General features: G+C 38.3%; 4 protein-coding genes across 4 annotated transcripts; 3 read left to right on the plus strand and 1 right to left on the minus strand.

Annotated features, from left to right (window-relative positions):
* Positions 1-4,715: 4,715 nt before the first annotated feature.
* On the plus strand, positions 4,716-8,907 carry LOC101298085. The gene is made up of 5 exons (XM_004290633.1): positions 4,716-5,038; positions 5,751-5,931; positions 6,549-6,951; positions 7,661-7,738; positions 7,988-8,907. The coding sequence occupies exons 1-5, from the start codon at positions 4,952-4,954 to the stop codon at positions 8,487-8,489; spliced, it is 1,251 nt and encodes a 416-aa protein (XP_004290681.1). The 5' UTR covers positions 4,716-4,951; the 3' UTR covers positions 8,490-8,907.
* A 1,496-nt stretch (positions 8,908-10,403) lies between these two features.
* On the minus strand, positions 10,404-11,962 carry LOC101298385 (GDSL esterase/lipase At1g54790-like). The gene is made up of 5 exons (XM_004290634.1): positions 11,730-11,962; positions 11,408-11,611; positions 11,159-11,325; positions 10,814-11,084; positions 10,404-10,712 (listed from the first exon to the last, which is right to left on the minus strand). Exons 1-5 carry the CDS (start codon positions 11,929-11,931, stop codon positions 10,435-10,437), a joined length of 1,122 nt encoding a protein of 373 aa, XP_004290682.1. The 5' UTR covers positions 11,932-11,962; the 3' UTR covers positions 10,404-10,434.
* A 1,113-nt stretch (positions 11,963-13,075) lies between these two features.
* On the plus strand, positions 13,076-16,458 carry LOC101298672 (elongation factor Tu, mitochondrial-like). The gene is made up of 12 exons (XM_004290635.1): positions 13,076-13,339; positions 13,635-13,710; positions 13,841-13,933; positions 14,054-14,128; positions 14,215-14,319; positions 14,408-14,498; positions 14,579-14,784; positions 15,023-15,106; positions 15,328-15,393; positions 15,485-15,547; positions 15,681-15,921; positions 16,085-16,458. Exons 1-12 carry the CDS (start codon positions 13,167-13,169, stop codon positions 16,150-16,152), a joined length of 1,341 nt encoding a protein of 446 aa, XP_004290683.1. The 5' UTR covers positions 13,076-13,166; the 3' UTR covers positions 16,153-16,458.
* Positions 16,459-17,326: 868 nt separating this feature from the next.
* On the plus strand, positions 17,327-20,296 carry LOC101298960 (mitochondrial ubiquitin ligase activator of nfkb 1-A-like). The gene is made up of 11 exons (XM_004290636.1): positions 17,327-17,554; positions 17,656-17,708; positions 17,815-17,936; positions 18,038-18,133; positions 18,318-18,455; positions 18,534-18,599; positions 19,008-19,120; positions 19,233-19,343; positions 19,530-19,573; positions 19,657-19,765; positions 19,854-20,296. The coding sequence occupies exons 1-11, from the start codon at positions 17,481-17,483 to the stop codon at positions 19,954-19,956; spliced, it is 1,029 nt and encodes a 342-aa protein (XP_004290684.1). The 5' UTR covers positions 17,327-17,480; the 3' UTR covers positions 19,957-20,296.
* Positions 20,297-21,069: the final 773 nt, after the last annotated feature.

The following is a 21,069-nucleotide window of genomic DNA, read 5'->3' on the forward strand; positions in this document are numbered from 1 at the left end:
TCTCTCTCTCTCTCTCTCTTTCCCCATTGATATCTCTCTCTCTCCGGCGTGAGGGCCTCCGGAAATTGACCAGAACCCTAAATCCCTCGCTGGAACTCTAAGCCTTAGGGCCTCCGCTGCCTTATACAGCCTCCACGTCGTATCCTTCATCCTCGGCACATCGTCGCCGCTGATAGCAACGCCGCCGCCTCTGTGTCCTCGATCTCATCGAAGTCTGGAGCCGACCCGAACATCGACGAGCCGTAACAGATCGATCTCAGATCTTCAAATCTGAACGACGAGACCTCTACCTCGTCTGATCCTCCGATCATCCCATCGTCATTGCCGGCAGCACCTTCTCCGATCGGCCTCGGCACGTCGATGAGCTAGAGGATTTTGGTGTGTTTTGTGTTTCTGTTGAGGATTTTGGTGTGTTTATGTTGATGAATGGAGTGTTTTGTTTTTCTGTTGAGGATTTTGGTGACTTTCAATGAGCTAGAGGCTGCTGCCATGGCATGTGCTAATCTGATGGCCACCAGACGACTTGTAATCTAGCTTCAGGTGGTGGTAGTAGTTTTTGTAGATGGTAGTAGCAGCTTTTGTGGCTAGTAGTAGTATTTTTTGTGTTAGTCGGAAACCTCACAGTAGTAGCTTTTGTAGGCGGTGGTAGTAGTTTTTGTGGCTGGTGGTAGTAGCTTTTGTGGCTGGTGGTAGTAGTTTTTGTGTTTCGTCGGAAACCTCACAGTAGTAACTTTTGTAGGCGATGGTAGTAGCTTTTGTAGCTGGTGGTAGTAGCTTTTGTGGCTGGTGGTAGTAGTTTTTGTGTTTTGTCAGAAACCTCACAGTAGTAGCTTTTGTAGGCAGTAGTAGTAGCTTTTATAGACGGTGGTAGTAGCTTTTGTAGCTGGTGGTAATAGCTTTTGTGGTCGGTGATAGTAGTTTTTGTGTTCGTCGGAAACCTCACAGTAGTAGCTTTTGTAAGCGGTGGTAGTAGCATTTGTAGCTTGTGGTAGTAGCTTTTGTGGTTGGTGGTAGTAGTTTGTGGTAGTAGCTTTTGTGTTTATTGAAAACCTCACAGTAGTAGCTTTTGTAGGCGGTGGTAGTAGCTTTTGTAGCTGGTGATAGTAGTTTTTGTAGGTGGTAGTAGTAATTTTTGTCATCGTCGGAGGTCAGTCGGAAACCTCACCGGAGGTCGGCCGGAAACCTCGCCGGAGATCAGCCGGAAACCTCGCCTGAGGTCGGCCGGAGACTTTTCCACGATGAGAGTGGTTGTTGACTTTTTATACTAGTGACATTCTTGTAAATATAAAGGAGAGAATCTAATGTTTTTTATTGGATGGCAGTCTGTAATTTTATTTAACTTTTATACCTAATATAAAACCCTATTTAGGCTTAGGTGGACTTATGTGAGTAAAAATGTTTGGGTGGACTTATCTGTAATAAAATATCTGAAAATGGACTTCTATGTAATTGACCCTAAGATATTATAATTAACCTACTCAAATATAATTAAAATCATTTATCTTGTATAAGACGTCAGTGTATGATGCACCGTCGAATCGTTCAATGATATATAAAATCTGTGTAAAAAGGTTGAGTAAAAAATTATGGCATTTCCTTTTTGGTTTATTGTTTGAGGTGAAATTGGTGAAAAATCCAGAATACGTAAGATTAATTAATAGCCGTTGGCTTGTTTCTCAACTGGGATTTTGTCTTACGCGCCAAGTGGCTTTACGCGCGCGTCAGTCTGCAACAATCTAGAAACTAGAATCTGACAGCCTGCTCTTGGACTGATCTCCTACAAGCAGGATCACGCCAATTACGGGTAAGACAGCACCAGAATATTGCCACGTGGCTCAATACTGCAATCCTGATGGACTTCCAAACCTCTTCAATGATGCGCAACGAAGAAAAGCTTGGTTTTGTTGAGCTTTCGCAACTAGGGGCGATGAAAGTCTTGAGGAGTCATCGAACAACATAAAATGTCGGAAAAAAAAAATAAAAAAATTCCGTGCACTCACTTTTCTGAAACAGTTAAGAAGAAGATTGAATTTTCGGATATCAATTGATGAATTAAAATTAAAAACTCAATCACAATATATCAATACGAACAGAAATAACGTAAACTCTAATTAAAATGAAAATTTTTGTATTGAATCATATAAACAGAGCGAGCGAGGTTGCTACAACTCATTAATTCCGAGTTAGTTCCACCATAACATAACCAAGTGTTTCTTTGGGTTTCCGACGTGGTAGGGTTTAGATGTTCTTGTACAAAACATTATTTCCAATTTGACTGTGTTTGGTGAACACATTCATATATATGTACAGCTCTGTAATGAATGGCAATTTGACTTCAATCTCGATCTGGTAAAACATATATATATGATGCAGGATTAATAGCCCTCTGCTGGTCCATATTTGCGGGTGAGCTCTTCAATATGGTGTAGTGAAGGGTGCCTGGTTTATACATGTTGACTGCAGGAGTATGTACACAGAGACTGAATAGTGATGATGAACCACATATCACATATTGAATGTATGATATACATAGTTGGTGTAGTAAACTGGGAACATTAAAACTTCGTCAAAGTTGTATGTATAGGAGTAAAGAAATACTGACCAGATCGATATGCAAGTAGATCTGAATCGTATTCGAATATTTCATTCATAATTTTAATGAAAGGAGGGTAAATTAGGTGTAACATTTAGATGACATATTGGTGTTCGTGGTGTTGTGTCTTACATTGTGAATCAGTGAATGTATTGGACTAAGTAGGTTTCATGCATATATACACTTCATTATCGGTTTATCACATAGTTATTCTACCGAGCTAGTACCAAATTTGAAGTTAACTGAACAAAAACCTCACACCAATGTGGATTTGATGAGCCTTGACATCGATCGGTATAAGTAAATATCGATATCCATGGAGATAAGAGGAACTGTAATTCGATCACGATGTCCTTAATATTAATACTTGCGCTAGCAAATCAAGTATATATCCACCTCTCATCGATTTTCGATTACTCAGTACGTCTTCATTATATGGTTTCGATCTTTACCTCAGATTAACTAGTTGTAACAACAACAAACAGATATACATGATCTGCAATTATACATGAGAGAACTGTAGTCATCTATATATCGACCACTCAACTTAATATGAATGTTGGTCCATATTTGTGGGTGAGCTCTTTAATATATATAGGTGTAGTGAAGATCGAGTAAGTACCTGCTGGTTTTCACAGGTTGACTGCAGGAGTATGTACACAGAGACTGATGTGATGATGATCGAACTAACCCACATATTGAATGTATGATATAACATGCATAGTCATAACAGAAACATAAACAGCAAAAGTGAACACATATGTATAATAAACGAACAGAAACAGCATCAATCAGAGAAAAACAAAAAACATCAAAAGCTCTACCTAAAGGTAAATCCTATAACAGATGTTGTTACAACTCATTAATTCCGAGTAGTAAGTTCCATCATATCATAGCCAAGTACTGTTTCTTTGCCAACATTATTTCACAGTGTTTGGTGAACAATACAGTACATTCATATACTCTTTCTGTAATGAATGGCAAATATTATTAATTTGACTGCATGCGATCTCGATCTGGTAAGACACATATATATGACGCAGGCCTGGATTAATAGGCCTCTGCTGGTCCATATTTGTGGGTGAGCTCTTCAATATATGGTGTAGTGAAGACTAGATCGAGTACTTGGTTTTCACAGGTTGACTGCAGGAGTATGTGAAGTGATGAACCACGTCACTTATTGAATGTATGATATGCATAGTTGGTGTAGTCAACTGGGAACATTAAAACTTTGTCAAATTTGTATATATAGGGAGTAAATTAAGAAATACTACTGGCCAGATCGATATGCAAGTAGACCTGATCGAATCGTATGAATGTTCAATTCTTTCATTCCATCAATGTTAGTAGGGTAGATTAGGTGTGACATATTTAGACTAGCTATTTTGGTGTACGTGGTGTTGTATCTTACATTGCGATTTGCGAAAGTAGCTAGCTAGGTTGAAGCATGCATATTGATGATGTTTCATGCCCTAGTTGGAATGTTGGGTTTGAGCTTGTATGATTTTAGGGGGACTACGTACATGCATAAATATATGACGAACTTATTCCCCTCCTGATATGCTGAATGGGTGCACAAAGAAATGATATCAAACTGAAGATGGGTTTGATTGGGAGATCATCAGCAAAGCAAAAGCTTGGATTAGTGGGGAAATTGTTGCACCCTTTGAGTAGGGAGCACAAGAAAGAAGGCATTGTTAGAAATATGCTTAAAGAAGGGAAGTGGATTAACAAGTTCGAGGATGAGCAAGAGGAGCTGGCTATGGAAATACAGACTCTGCCGTGCTTGAGTACTTGGTGGATGAACTTCCGGTTGATCTCTAGTACGATAAACGACGTGATTTGTAGCTGCAGTGGTTAAAGACATTTATCTAAGATCTTGGGCTCCAGTTTCATCCCAAGATTTAACAGACTTAAAATTGCAGTCGACACACGCTAGCTTTCCCTAAACCAACAAAATGTCAAAAGTCTAAAAACTCAATGGTACGCAATTTCGACGGTATAGAACTCATCATGGAATATGAGAAACATAATAAAGAAGTGCACAGAGTTACATTGGATAAACCACCTAGATTTCAGAGACTCCAAGTAGAAGAAAACAAAGAGAGACTTCTTGTCTCATATGAGAAATCCAACCTGGATTCTCAGATCTCCTCTCTACAAACAACTGGACGACATAAATCTCACTTTGTGATTTCCAATCCTCCTAATTTGGGTGCCACTCAAATTCTAACAAGTCTCGGATTTGGAGTCCTGGGATGGATCAGTTTATGGTGGCCTGAAGAGGCAAACCATACAAAAAGGAGGAAAGGACTTCAGTTTTTCTGAACTGGGTTTCTCTTTTCTCTTTTGAGCTTCATGGTAAATAACCTTTGCTTGATGGCCTCCCATGGCTACCCTCATGGGCTCGTTTTGCAACAAGAACAGAACATGGGCATCATTAAGGTAAAGTGAAAGGTCTTTGTGTCTTAGCCTGTGGGATTTGGTTGGCTATGGTGTTTGTTTAGCTTTATTGAGCTCTAGTTGGGGTTGCTTGTAAGGTTTATGAGATAGCATAATTGTTTGAGCTGTTTTGGGATTCATGTTTGGTTGTTAATTTAGGCCGTCTATGTATTAATCAAGTTCAGTTCTTTGAGTCTATGGTCTATGTTTAGCTGTATATGAGATCTCAATTATCCTTGAATTGTTGTACTTTGCTGAATGAATTTGAAGGATGAGTTGAGACGTTGTTCAAAGCTGTTGCCTACAGTGTTATATGGTTGACAAATTTGATTTATTCCCTAGTGTGACTGTATGTCTTCGTTCGTGTGGTCAATCAGTATTTTATAAAGAATCAGCCTTTGATATTTAAACTTTGGGGATAAGATTTTTGAGATACCTTACAATTGTTGAGTTCTTCTGGGATGGATGGTTGATTTGTAATTTGAGTCAATGGAGTATGCGTAGCTTCGAATGATTCTTTTGATTTGTATTATTCTGTTTAACGAATCTCAAGGTTGAAGTTGAGATATAGTCCTTTTTTTTTTCTTTTTTTTCTATTGAGGCTGTTGTTATAGGGTTTATCTAGTTGACAAATATGTTTTAACAGCCTAGTGTTTATGCTTTTGGTTACTGAGCTTAATTAGATATGAAATAATCGATCTTTTTATTATTGCAGGATTTCCAACCCTTCCTGTCAAGTTATGGAACAAAACAGGAAATTACAAAGTTGGGATCTTTAAAACTGATGAATCAGAAATGTGAGGAGCCATGGAGAGCAATAAGTGGATTGTCAGAGTCCAACTGGTTTGCCAAGACTGCCTCAGATATGGAAAGGCCTGGACTCACTGATGTGCAAGGTATGCATATACCTACTTTTTGTTGGTTTCAATGAGAAATATTGTTTATATTCTTCCAATTTGGAAATCTTAAATGTAAAATATGCAGAATTCATCCATAGACATGAAAAACAGTAGGAAGGCTGATTTTAAATGGATATGCTGGAATCATGATGGAGGGTCCTTAGTAATAGACAAGAATTGCATTGCTTTACCATGCAATATTAAGTTTAAATGTTCTAGATTGGCCAGGGATTTCTTACCATGTTTTGATTCATGTGCCATGTAACTTACAGTAGATGATGGTCTCACTACTCAGTCATCTTCACACTTGCTTAAATAAAGTTGGCAAACTAAGATGGAATTTATGACAACTCTTTATTGGCTACGGGTAGTCTATGGACATAATTGTTGCACTGAAAGGTGCAACGTTAATATGTGTTTGTGTATATGTATGCATGGTCACAAATATATGCGAAACATGAGCATCACCTGCTAAATATGGTGTTCTCTGGACACAATGGTGTTTTCAACTGAGTGCCATGTGATGATTGATGCTGCTAAATTGTTGCATATATTGTAATGTAACGTCTTCGTGAGCAATATGTTGAATGATCTCTTTTTACTGCTGACTACAGATGTCCATCGAGATTCGGTGCTTTTCAGCTATGGGATTGCTGAGCACTTCTTACGACATGAAAAAATGGCGCAGTTGCTCATGTCTGGAGAAAGTGAAGCAGAGAGAGGTGGACTAGATATAACTTCATTATATGACTTAATGGGGTTAAATGAAATGCACCAAAAGCCCTTAATTCCTTCCCTCATCTACCCAAGTAGTGAGTCCAATACAAAGCCTCTCTTGGACTTCGTTGGTGGTCTGGCATCTAGTTCTAAGATTAAAGTTCAGTCAGATGGTCGAGTCTTGTTCACAGGTACGGGGACTGAGATGAAGCATCTCCTTTCAGTTGTTGCGGAGTTTTACTCATTGAAAAGCTCAGCTAGTTTGGGAAAGCATTCTGTTTTGGTTCCGTACTTTGATAGGTACGTATTAGTTCCTATACCTGGCTGACTCAAATTTGGAATCACTTGTTTTACTGGATCAAACATTTTCTGATGCTTCTCTTTTGGATGAATTTTCTGTAAAAGTATGTATATATTTCTCTTCGCAATTTATTTATTGAAGGCGATGTTTCTTATTTTAACATCCATCTTAGTGTGAATTCTCTCTTTCTTATTGCGAAATAAAAAAATTAATGATATGATTAATGTTTCTGCTAGTTTCGTCTATCTTTTCTAACTCATTGATTATACTTTTTATCCTTGCTAAACACAAATGGATTTCTGTAAATATTTTATAATGGCAGTTTTGTACATTTAAACAGTTTACTTGTTTCTGCTGGTGAGTTTCTCATTAAAAGACTTGCTATCTTAGATTCTCTTTTTTATGTCTTTCTGCATAAAACCTTTTTATGCTTCTCCTAGCTTGTTTGATGTTCTCTCATATATAAAAGATTTACTCGTTACCTTGTTACAAGTTGGCAGTGTGGACAAGGTGTAAACTTTTTTGACGTATTTGTATCTGCATTGTCAACCATGATAGCAGACCACTTATAAAAATCCTTGCTTATTATAGTATTCTTTGTAGGTTTCAAGATCGACATTTATTTCAAAATTCATGTGTTCTCAAATTTCTGTTATTTTGTTTCGATCCATAGACATGACCTGACAGTCAACTTATTTGGTGCACCAGGTTCCAGTTCAGGGAAAAAGTCAATGTTGATGGTTCTCCTTTGAAGATGCATGGGACTACAGTTGCTCCTTTAAAGAGGTATAAGAATGAGAGTGTTTGTAGAACTTTTTTCTTTTTTCTTTTAGCTTTATACTTATATGACTTCCTCCCTTTTCTTCAACTTCTTAGTACCTAGCTGTTTAAGTGATATCAGTTTCAAGGTTAAATTGAAGTTCCAATTGTCGTTAGTATTGTTGGTGTCCGCTTTTGTATGCTTGTTCTTCTGCCAAATCTTGGGTCAAGACATAAATTTTGATTATTAACTTTATATCATCCTTTACTTTACAGTCCTGAAAAATTCAAGACAAGGGGGATGCCAAAGCAGAAGAATGGGAAAAAGGTGGGGAGAGATAGAGATCTATACACAAGGAACTATTTCCATGCCTGTGAGAGCCTTCTATCTTTAATGATTGATAGAAAAAAGCATGGGAAATCAGCAATTCATTCACTTCAAAAATCTGGCCCTGAGCTTCCTCAGCTCCTGACCCAGTTTTCTGCCAGTATTGCTGGAACAGGCTTGGCTGTCCTTCTCTCTGTCGTCTATAAAGTAGCTTGTGCGAGGGTACCCTTCTGCTCGTCCAAACTCCTGAACACTGGAGTTGGATTTGGGTTAGTTTGGCTGTCTTGGTCAGTGAATAAGCTGAGGGACACGATTGTTCCTATCCGCAAGAATCCAAGGAAGTCAGATGTAAAAGAAGATGAAATATTGTCAAGGGTGGAGACGAGCGTGAATGAGATTTACTTCAGAGCTGCAGCATTGATGGCGGTGGCGGTGTTGAGGTTTGCTTGAACTTGAAGCGATTACAAAATTTTGGGAGATACAGATGGTGTGAAGTTAATTTGGCTAGATGGTCTTTATCTGAATATAATTGTATATGGCGGCAGCTAATGACCAGACAGGTGAAACCTTTGATCAAAAGTGTTCTTTAATTATATACAATTGAAGAGCCATCTTTCGAAGAAATATGTTCCAAAAAAACTCTGCAGTTGATGTGAACCAGAAGTCCGGTGCGCTGGAGCTCTGGCTGATGACCAGTCAGCTGGTAGTAGTAGTACGTAGTACTAGTTCATGTAGAATGTGAATTGATAGCCTGTAACATAGTACAATTTTGTGCACGAAACTGTCCACGTCTTTTTCCTCTCTACATTCTTACTATCTGTAAATAAACTCTATGTTTGTTGAAAAAAGACGCATGTTTTGCATGACTAAAAATAGTTTGGGAATTGTGTGTTACTTCACCAAGTCATTGATAGCCAGCCCCTTAAACAGCTGGTAGATAAATTTGAATTATGACTTTATAATGAAGAGTTGCTTGTTTTTATATTCTCGGTTTTAAGATTATTGGAACTCACCGCCGTATGTATGCTGACAGTTTCATTGTTAGTTTCGATTCAATAATCTTCAAAGCAGAACAGCAGCATTTATGCTACCAGCAGACAATGTGAGCAGCTAAGCCATCACAGCCGCGGCTGCCACCACGGGGGTTCTGATGGCTTGCTCCCCTCTTCCTTGATTGGCATCGGGTACCGGCACAAGTGACACATCTCCAAACTAACAACTGTAGCCTCCAAACTAGCAACTCTCACTTTCTCCAAACCATCTAAGAAATGTGGCCTGTTCAACCGCCTCAAAAGTTTGATGAATAATACTTGCATCTTCCGGGACATGCATGCGGCTGGGAAGAAACTAGGACCAGCTTGTTTGTATACATATCCCTTTTAGATGGTAGCAGTTATACATATCCCTTTCCAAAAACTTAATTTTGATTTCAACTTTCTAGTGTCTACATGTTTAAGTGATATCAGTTACAAGATGAAACTGATTCCTATTGTCAACGATCAATATTATCGGTGTCGGTTCTTATATGCTTGTCATTCCTATTGTCAATGATCAATATCATTTTGCTCATCAATCCTGAAAGAATCTTGTAGGATTTAACAACAGGATGAACTTAATGGTATAGAACAAATGGCGATAGAGATTGAAGAGCAGATTGATCGAAATAAGTCCAAACCCGGTTTGCTCTAGATTTAGCGTTCGATATCCGATTGACTATTATAATACCTTTATGGAAGCGAAACGGCCCAAACCGAGTTCGTTTAGGCCTTCAAAATGCAGATTTACTTGTTTTCAGCAATTATTTTTAATAGTTTGTTTTGGATTTGGTTTTCTTTTAATCCATCGGCTTTTAGGCTTATATGTTAGTTGCCCTACAGTTTATTTGCTCCTTTATAAAAACCCTTGAGATTTTTAGTTGTAGTCGTCACCTTTTTTATTAATAAAAACCCTTGAGATTTTCTCAACTTTTCTGGTAGATTCCAGATTCTTCTCGTGGATTTGAGAAAACCAAACTTGTGGATTCAAGTCTCCGTCGGTGGATTCCAACGTTTATATTCCCGTTGTATCACTTAAGCTTCGGTGATCCTGAGCTCTGGCCAGTGGCTCAGCTGGCAGTAGTACTATAGTAGTATATCATGTAGGATGTGATTATCTGAATTGTGTATTGATAGGAAGGTGAGATGCTAGTATGTTGCAAGTATGTGCGCTTCTTCCTCTCTACATTGTTGCTATGTGAAATCTTTTATGCAATATCTTCAAATAAATAGTATGCAAACTGTGTATTAATTACTTCACTAGTGAGTGTATCTAGCTGTGTCGTAAACATAATTGTAGTCTATGAATAATTTAATTATTTGAATTTATAACTTATTACATTGTTGTTCAGTGTTTCATGCTACTCAACGTTTGGATTCCCATAAGAAAGTTTGCCTTCAATGGAAGAGTTGAAGTAGTCTGTGTAGTTTCCTATTAATATCTGCGAGGATACGTATTGATTTGCAGCTTCTGTATAGTGATTACCATCCCAATTCACATACTCGGCTGGATTACTGCACGGTGTAGCAGTGACCACAGTCCCATTCAGATTCTTGGTTTGGCCACAAGCTATCCGGTTATCAAAATTTAAAGGCGGACCACCGTACCCACAGCAAGCAGCTATGCCTTGTTTGAAACCTGGAGAAAGCAACATTAACTCAGAATTTATCATCAATAAAGAAGGCAAGACAGTGAAAGACATCAAACTTCTATATAAAAAGGGCAGGCTACCTACTTACCATATTGAGCATAGTTTGTGATGAGGTCCGACTTTATCTTGAAGATGTCAACATAAGTAACATTAGCTTCAGGAAAATTCTTCTTGAATTTCAAGCAAAGATCATGTAGCTGTTCATTGAAAGCAGTAGCAGCACGGTTATGTGAAGCAACACATCCAACCTGGTTCAGATATGATGGATCTTTCCCAAATGTTGCTATAATTCTTGGTAGGCATCCTAGTGGACCTGTGTTATGAATCCAAAAATTCCTAGCCCCCTGGTTATATAGTTTCTGCAAAAGAAAGAAACCCTATGTTGTCACGAAGGACTTCCAATTCTCGAGAAGGAAAAGACATACCTAATTACCTCAAATCCGGTCTCCAATTCTGTCAGAATAGCTGGAATTGAAGCAACAACTTGGTCTTCTGATTTGGAATAAAATGCACCATCAAGATCATTCTGTCCCACATCAAAAGTGTATAGGCCTTGCTTGAAATAATCTTCATATGGGAGGACTGGTTGAAGCTTCTTGTCTAAATCACACATCAAAAGTTCTCATGGTCAGTAATGACAAACCAAACACGTACATCATGCATCCATGCACAACATTAGTACCTTTCTTAGCCAGTAACTCAAGAACTCGAGCCTTGAATCGTACGAATTGAGCAACCTGAATTCCATAGGAAAATGGATTTGTTGCAGATGCTTTGGCTGGAAGAATGGTAGCCCCTCCGGTTGCGAAATTACATCCTGTTTGGAAGCTTGGTGCACCAACTGAATCCAAGTAAGGATTCAAATAGGATAGGTTCATTGCAGTCACTGCAGCATAAGACATGCATACTGTATGTAAACTATTGAATACTAGAGTTCAAAGCTCAAAATGCTTTATACTAATAAAGTTATGTTGGACATAGACACAACACCGGAAGGCCCTTACCAAAATAGTCAATGATCAAATAGCCATTGCAGAAGCGTTTAATGGGAAAACCGACTCCTGCTTGGATGCCTCCGGTGTCTGAATTCGAATCACCGAAGTTAAAAACTGCCGGATAAGTGAGATTGATGGGAATACAAGTTATAGGTAACAGTACAGAAACAAAGGCTAGGAAATGAAGGTTAAAGACTACTTTCATTGCCATGGCAACCAAACTAGTATGTTAATTAGATCATAGAATAAGTGAAACAATGGTCTAGTAATATAGTGCTCAAAGTTGGTGATGTCTTTTTCTCCTTCAAACAGATGGAAGAAGTTAGGTTAGATATATGGGTGCCTTGTAAGCTAAGTTTGCTAAATAGGGATTTGGATGTAAATCCATGAACTTGAAGTATCTCAAGTCCACATGGGAAGGTTTAATTGTTGTTGTGTTGGTTTTTCAAACCTAACCCGTCACTGCAAGCCTCATCTGGAGATACTTGGGAGGCGATCCAAAGCATTTAAGACAAGTTTAACTCCTTTTTCCTTCTTTAGTAGTTGGGGATCTGGAGTGATAGAAGCAACATGTGATCTTGGAATGTGTTGTTAGATCATCACTAAGATTTTTTCTCCTTCGAATTTATGACTTCATGTCGCATAATGTAATCAACACAAAGAAATGTGTCTGATTATTTGTGCGCTTCTTCCTCTCTACCTTGTTACTATGTAAACTCTGTTTGTTTTCATTTTCCATGTAAACTCTTTTGTGCAATGTCTGAGTATTTTTTTTTTTTTTTTTTTTTTTTTCCTCCGGATAAATAGTATGCAAAGTGTGCATTACTTCACTAGTGAGTATATCTAGCTGTGCCGTAAACATAATTGTAGTTGATGGATCGTTTGAATTGATAACTTATTACATTGTTGTTGAGTGTGACATGATACTCAAGGTCTGGCTTCCCATAAGAAATTTTGCCTTTCAGGTAGTCTGTGTAGTTTCCTGTCAATATCTGCGAGGACACGTATTGATTTGCAGCTTCTGTATAGTGACTACCATCCCAATTCACATACTCAGCTGGATTACTGCATGGTGTAGCAGTGACCACAGTCCCATTCAGATTCTTGGTTTGGCCACAAGCTATCCGGTTATCAAAATTTAGGTGAAATATGGGGTGCTTGGTGAGCTGAAAGAAATCTTCTAAATATGGAATGTCATGAACTTGAAGTACCTTAACCTGGTATGTTCTAGCCTGTGTTCATTAGGATAAACACAAACACACAACTTGTACGACGGGCCGGGTTGGGTAGATTCGGGTCATGATCCAAGACCCGAGAGTAAAACCCTCTTAGAAATTAGAAAACCCCCAAAGAGCTAAACCCTCCTCAAGTCTCCGCCACAACACTGCTACTCAGTAGTAGAGCCCCTCTCTCTCTTCTTCTTCTTCTTCTTCATTCCGATTTCCGATGGCTTCGGTCGCTCTCCGAAACCCTAACTCCCGCCGCCTCCTCCCCGTCTCCTCCCAAATCTACTCCTGCTGCCGTGGATCCGCCACCGCACCTTCTCCGATCTCCTCTGAAAATGACCGCTCTTACAACCCCATTCCTTGGTGGAGATCCATGGCCACCTTCACACGCACGTTAGTATTTCTCATCTCTCTCTCTCTCTCCGTTTGTCACTATTAAGGGTTTAGGGTTTTGAGCCGATTAGTAATATTGGGGTTTCTTTTCTTATTTCATCAAAGATTGGATTTTTCATTAGGAAAATGAGTCTATTAGAGAACCCAATTTGAAATTTGTATTGGGTTAATTAGCCCTGTTGATATTTTTTTTCTTTTTCTGAACTGGGTTTGAATGTTTCTTTTCTTGTTTTAATTGATGAATTTGAATGTTAAAGGATGAGGCTTTATGTATATGGTGGTGTTTGCCTAACAGGAAACCTCATGTGAATGTGGGAACTATTGGACATGTCGATCACGGAAAGACGACTCTGACTGCTGCAATTACAAGGGTTTGTGTCACTGATTCCATTATCTTATTTTCATTTCCTTCTCGATACATAGTTTAAAAGGAGAATGCTTTTATTAAAAGGTCCGGTTTTTTGCATTTTCGGTTGTGATAATGGTTTGGGTTTTTGTCAGGTACTTGCGGAAGAAGGGAAAGCTAAGGCAATAGCCTTTGATGAAATTGACAAGGCCCCTGAAGAGAAAAAGAGAGGAATTACAATTGCTACGGTTAGTGTGTGTTTTTATTTTATTTTTTGAGGCTTGCCTTTTGATTGGAATGTTATAGCTACCTTATCTGCTATCTCCCTTGTCATTTCATATGTAGCTTAGTTTGCTTTGATTTTGTAGGCTCATGTGGAGTATGAGACCACTAAACGCCATTATGCTCATGTGGACTGCCCAGGACATGCTGATTATGTCAAAGTAAGGGTTTTTTGTTACATAAGTTAAAGTAGAGAATATTGTATAGCTTTGTGCCTCTGTATATTAACTTGATTCGTGATTGGTAGAACATGATTACTGGAGCTGCTCAAATGGATGGGGGTATTCTTGTTGTATCCGCTCCTGATGGGCCTATGCCACAAACTAAGGAACACATTCTGCTTGCACGCCAGGTGGGTATCAACTCCAACCTATGTGTTTATCTATGTATTTGCGATGTAATAGTAATGGATGTATTGTTTTTGTTGGGTGTAATCATAGGTTGGTGTGCCATCGCTTGTGTGTTTCCTCAATAAAGTTGATGCAGTTGATGATCCAGAGTTGTTGGAACTTGTCGAAATGGAACTCCGTGGTCCGTAAATTTACACTTTATTAATTGACAGCTTTATATTTCATTTGATTTCTCATATTTGCTCTACAATTTTCTGGCAGAACTTCTTAATTTCTACAAGTTCCCTGGGGATGAAATCCCTATTGTCCGTGGTTCAGCCTTGTCTGCGTTGCAAGGCACAAATGACGAGATAGGCAAAAAGGCAATTTTGAAATTAATGGAATCTGTGGATCAATACATCCCAGACCCTGTACGCCAACTTGACAAGCCTTTCCTTATGCCAATTGAAGATGTTTTCTCAATTCAAGTAAGCTTTTATGTGCAACTTCTTTTCTTGATGAAATGTACTGCATTCATGATAATAACACTGTTACTGAACTTTTGATAACAAAACTGATAGTTTAAGCTCTTTGAGAACATTCAGTCGTTTTTTTTTGTCCTGAATTGCTTTTTGTTCTAATGTCATAATCATGAAGATAGTGATTTGCTCTGTTCTTATATATTGTCTTTCCTGTGCTGAATTCATTAATTCATGTTTGTTAAAGGGCCGTGGAACTGTTGCTACTGGACGCATTGAACAAGGGTGCATTAAAGTTGGTGAGGAAGTTGAGATTCTGGGGCTACATCAGGTGTGTTGTGTGTGTGCTTTTTTAAGTTACACGATGCTGCATAGTGTTCCTTGTACATTTCTGTAGTGGATGATAAAATATACAATTTCTGGAGTTTCAGTTATAAGACTATACAGCACAGTGAATTAGGTGGCATTGATCGTTGAAATAGTATCTTTGATGATAGAATACCATTCTAAGAACGTTGATCCTGACTCCTTAGATTGAACCTTCTCTTTCAGTCCGGTCCTCAAAAAACTGTGGTGACAGGTGTTGAGATGTTCAAGAAAATCTTAGATCGAGGGGAAGTAAGTCACTGATTCTAAAACCTCGTCAAGATGCTAAGGTTCTTTTTACAATAGGAAATATTTCTCATGATAAGTTTGTGAACTTGACTAGGCTGGTGACAATGTGGGTCTTCTTCTTCGAGGTCTAAAACGAGAAGATATACAACGAGGACAGGTGTGTGGTTATAGTTGCACCAAGAAATTCACCTATTCCTGATTTGTCCTTTATGTGTTACATTTTAACTGAAGTATGAATTGTTTGACCTGTTCCAATTTGAAGGTTTTTAAAATTTTATACTTGCGTATAGGTAATTGCTAAGCCAGGAACAGTGAAAACACACAAGAGATTTGAAGCAGAGATATATGTCCTCACAAAGGATGAAGGTGGACGTCATACTGCCTTTTTCTCAAACTACATGCCTCAGTTTTATTTGAGGACTGCAGATATCACTGGAAAAGTAGAATTGCCGGAGGATGTTAAAATGGTTATGCCTGGTGATAATGTGACTGCAGTTTTTGAGCTCATGCTACCTGTTCCCCTTGAAGCAGGTATGTCGACGTCATGGTTTATTCCTGGTGATATCCCCAGTTATTCGCTTTATTCATTAGTTTGACTTGTTTTATTCTTTCAATTTTCTTTGTAAACCAAGTGTAGTTGTTTTGTTCATGCTGTGGTAGTGAAACTTAGTATATTCCCTATATTGATTCGCAGGTCAAAGATTTGCATTGAGGGAGGGAGGTAGAACAGTTGGTGCCGGGGTGGTTTCAAAATTACTTTGAGCAGAGACGTTCTAACGCTGGAGCCTTGATTTCCCTTTCTATGCTCATAAAGGGGCACTTGGAAAAACATGACGTGGTTATTCGTTGCATATTTTGAGTTTTATGCGTTTGTTTTAGGTATTCTCAACGATATTATTTGTTAGAGAAACAGCGTTATTGAGAAGGAAAACTTCGCAGCTCTGCAATAGTTTTTTTTGCACATTAGTTTCTTTTCAGGGCTGACAATAATAATGTAATCAGTGTCGAAGTGTCTTATATAGTTTGTTATGTACGATGTGAGTTCCTCGCAAATATTTTTTGCTGTCATTAGCGATGCCCCCGAGTGTTGGTGTTCCCAACTTTCCACATGAAATCTAATATCTTTGAAGGTAGTTGACAGAAACTGTAGCCGCAGAAATAAAAAGAATCACGCTCCGGCGATGAAGCCTCTATATGATCTAATCGTTGAATATTAGCCAAGAAACAGAGAGCCTCAAATCGTTAGTATAGATGTTGAAAATTCTTTTGGACATCACAATGCGATTGGTACTTTGATGATTTCAGTGTGAGCTTGTCATATATGGAGGATCTTTGCTCAAAATGCTATTCATGTGTGGATATACCCTATCTTCATGCAAAAGTATGTTAGCATATTTTTTTATTTATTAAATAACTCATACACTCTACGTATGTTAATGAGTTTTGAATTCATGACGTCAAAGTTGTTAGTTAACCATCTTAACTAACTACGTCACGGCTCACCGACAAAGTATGCTAACATATTATTATACCGAGTTATCTTATCTTTGTATTAAATTAATCTACCTCATGTACTGTATATGAATGTGTACTGTGGAAGATCCCAGTTACAGTTTCTCTTCTTCTTTTTTGTCCCTTAAACCGAAGTAATTAAATATCAGATAAAGATATACAAACCAATCTCAAGAACAAAAAAATTTGAAAAATCAAAATAGTTTTTATAATAAAGTAACACCCCATATATCCTGCATTGCACATCATTCCTATCCCCAATCAACGTCAATACCCAAAAGCTTTAAAGCTGTGTCTCCACCACCACCTCCTCTCCAGTCGCTCACACACTTTAAAACTCTCTTCATTCTCCCTTTTCAACACTCCTCGTATCTCATTCCTCTTTTCCCGTCCTTTTTAAATTTCCCGGCAAACCCTTTCCCTGAAAGCTTTCCAATCCCACTCCCCCTTCTTAAATCCCTAATTCCTCCAATTTATTCCTTCCCCAAATTTCATCCCAAAGACTTGATTTTTAATCTCTCTGATCATATGCTTACATAGCCAAAGGCTCTGGCTTTAGGGTTTCTTGATTGGTAAAGATGCTACCTTGGGGTGGATTGAGCTGCTGTTTGAGTGCTGCTGCTCTCTATCTTCTCGGCAGAAGCAGTGGCAGGTCTGCTTTTAATGAAATTTGATTACCCAGTTTGAGTTTTGATTGGTAATTTTTTAAGTTACAGTAGATTCATGTTGCTTACTGGGGTGTGATTTTTACAGGGATGCTGATATTCTTAAGACCGCCACTCGGGTTAGCCAGTTGAAGGAATTGGGTGTGAACCCTTTTTATGTTTTGAAAGAGAAAGACTTGCTAATAAGGGCATAGCCCAATTGGGTTGATTAGAAACTTAGAATTTTTGTGTTGTTTTGAATTTTCAGCTAAATTGTTGGATTCTGAGTCTATATTGCCATTGGTGGTTGCCATTTCGGGGAGAGTTAGCTCGGAAACTCCCATCACCTGTGAGTTCAGTGGTTTGAGAGGTGTAGTTGTGGAAGAAACGGTACGGAATTTAAACTCAAGAAGCATTGTTTTTGTGCTTTTTTGTGGTGATTAGTTGTTTGGGTTATTGGTAATGGATTTTCTTGTTTATATATTCTTTAGGCAGAACAACATTTTCTGAAACACAATGATGCTGGATCATGGATACAGGACTCTGCGTTGATGTTGTCGATGAGTAAAGAAGTCCCTTGGTATCTGGTGAGAAAATGGAGTCGCTTTCCCTCTTTTTGTGTCATATGAATATATGCAAACATGGTGTGTTTATCATTTGGTCTTCTGCGATACTTCAACTGTCCATTTGTAGTTGAAGTAGTTTTTGGTTTGCTTGCGGTTGATAGTTGACTAACAGGATATGATGATGGTGCATTATTGTTTATAACAGGATGATGGGACTGGTCGTGTGCATGTGGTGGGAGCTCGAGGTGCCACAGGCTTTACATTGCCGGTTGCAAGTGAAGTATTTGAGGAGTCAGGGCGATCTCTTGTACGAGGGACGTTAGATTATCTCCAAGGCCTCAAGGTCTGTGTGGTTTACTTAGTGATCTATTTGTCTTTTGCAGAACTTAATCAATCGACTTAATGGTGACTGCTTTTGTAGATGCTTGGAGTCAAACGAATTGAGAGGGTATTACCAACTGGAACTTCCTTGAGTGTTGTTGGTGAGGTATGTTGTTGATACTGTAAGTACTATATATCATTTTACATACGAATAGACTAAAAGCCAATATGATATACATATACATATCTGTTTATATCATAGAATTACAGCATAGACCAGCATTTTTATTTTAATATGCTACCGATTGGATGTTGTGCATGTATGTAATCCTACCACGTTAAGGCTCTTCACTTTCCTTTAAAAGACCTTTGTTCCATTGAAGATTATGGTACGGTACACACTCCTATAAACGGATTTAGGTTACAGTCATAATCTCAGTTTGTTTAAAGGAAATTCTTTGATCGAGATTTTGTCCATTGACATGTTATGTTGTTGTAATATAGCATCTCTCTTAATTTTGTTTTCCATTACAAATTTTTGTGTTGTCTCTAATTGTTTCAAATTTATGTTCAGGCTGTTAAAGATGACATTGGTACCATTCGAATTCAACGGCCCCACAAAGGGCCATTTTATATCTCCCCTAAAACCATTGATCAGCTCATTGCAAACCTAGGGAAATGGGCAAGGTTGGTTATTGAAATTTGAATAGATACAAAATGGTCTGTCCATTTGGGTGTGTGTGCATACAGTTTTGTCTGTGCTTTCTCTGAACTCTAATGGTATAGATGTATTGATCAGGTTGTACAAATATGCGTCTTTGGGTTTGGGTGTGTTTGGTGTTTATTTGATCGCTAAGCATTCCGTCCACTACATTATGGAAAGAAGGCGGCGTTGGGAATTACAGAAAAGGTAAAGTCGCTGCTTGTATTGTTAGGTAAAGGAAAAACAACATATATAGTGGTTGTCACTCAGAAAGGTGGGCCTCTTGCTCCATAGAGGTGTAATTCTTTTCGACAGTGAACCCAGTCCGTACATGTATTGTTTGTTCTCTCTTTCAATAAGTTACACATTTAAATGAAAATCCTCTTGCTGCAGGGTTCTTGCTGCAGCTGCTAAAAGATCTGGGGAAGATATTGAAGGTAAATAGTTTATTGTTGACTGTCCCCATTACATGATTATATGCTCAGAAATTCACTAAACTGCTTCATATCTATTTCTTCAGGTTCAAATGATATTGAGTATAATGCATCAGAGGCTCCCAAGAAAGACCGTCTGATGCCTGATCTATGTGTGATATGCCTTGAGCAGGAGTATAATGCGGTTTTTGTCCCGTAAGAACTCAGTATTATACAATGAATCATCTACTTCATAGTTCATTCCTTGATAAATTAGAAGTGGCTGACTCATTGGTTTTATCAGGTGTGGTCATATGTGCTGTTGTACAACCTGCTCCTTGCACCTGACCAATTGTCCTCTCTGCCGGCGACGGATCGAGCAGGTCGTTAAAACTTTCCGCCATTGAGATTCTGCTTTATTTACAGCAGCTGAAGAAAGATAGTGGATCAAATTTTTGTTGATCTGAAGGCCAACCTCACTTGCAATTAGACTCTGAAATGTGGTGCAACGCTAATCCCCTCGACTTTTGCTTATCAGTAGATTTCAATATGTTCTCTTATTTTATTTCAGAGAAGTTACTGAAACACAGTTCTTTCTGGACTCGAGATATTGAGATTGAAATATCTCGGAGTTGCTGAAACTTGTAAATGATGGATGTATTATATGGTTGTAGAATAGTATTCATGTAAACTAAAAGACGATATGAGTGATTCACCTCTATTTATACGAGTTTATCTTGTCGAAAACATAGAGGTTATGCTCTCCCAGAAAATTATTCCAACTCAGATACCAATATCTGAATTAGTTGATGTTATCGGAAATGCTTAATAAAAAGATGTGTTGAAAATAATCTTTTCATAGTACCTATACCTGTTGGGGGCAGAAAATCATTGATACCATTGTCTGAAGCACAGGAATGCACTTTAAGCAAGACAGCATGTATCACATATGGCCATTCGAGTACAATAAACTGATGGCTTTCGATCTTAAATTGCTGAAGTAATTTGGTTTTGGATGATGGACAGCATGCAGCGCAAGGTAGTCGAAACATGAACAATTGGTATCGGAACCTTATTCAGTACTTGCATGAACAAAATTGGCACTTGACTATTGGGGTTTTTACATTTATTTTCATCTTGTGCTGGCGTACATGGGATCATGAAATTTGTGACATTCAGTTCTTTTTCATCAGTTTCATGTTTTTGCAGGCCAATTTCGTACTGGATGAAGAGGAAAGGTAACGAAGGCATCATTCTAGATGATGTGAAAGGGTATGGATTTTGAATAGTTTGGTCTTGTAAAACTATAGCTCAAGTCCTGAATGATCAGTTAATGAAAATTGATGCCACTATCTAAAAGATAGATGTCGTCAGTTCACCTACATAATTAGGAAATAGATAAGATTCTGAACAAGTTTCACGATTTGTAGAATCTAGACGTGTTCATATATCAACTTCAAGGTTTCACATTACAGTTATGGGAATGACCGGTTCGTAGTGCTTCTTCATGAGTTGCTTTA

This window comes from Fragaria vesca, linkage group LG2 (assembly GCF_000184155.1).
Source record: "Fragaria vesca subsp. vesca linkage group LG2, FraVesHawaii_1.0, whole genome shotgun sequence".
NCBI lineage: Eukaryota > Viridiplantae > Streptophyta > Magnoliopsida > Rosales > Rosaceae > Fragaria > Fragaria vesca.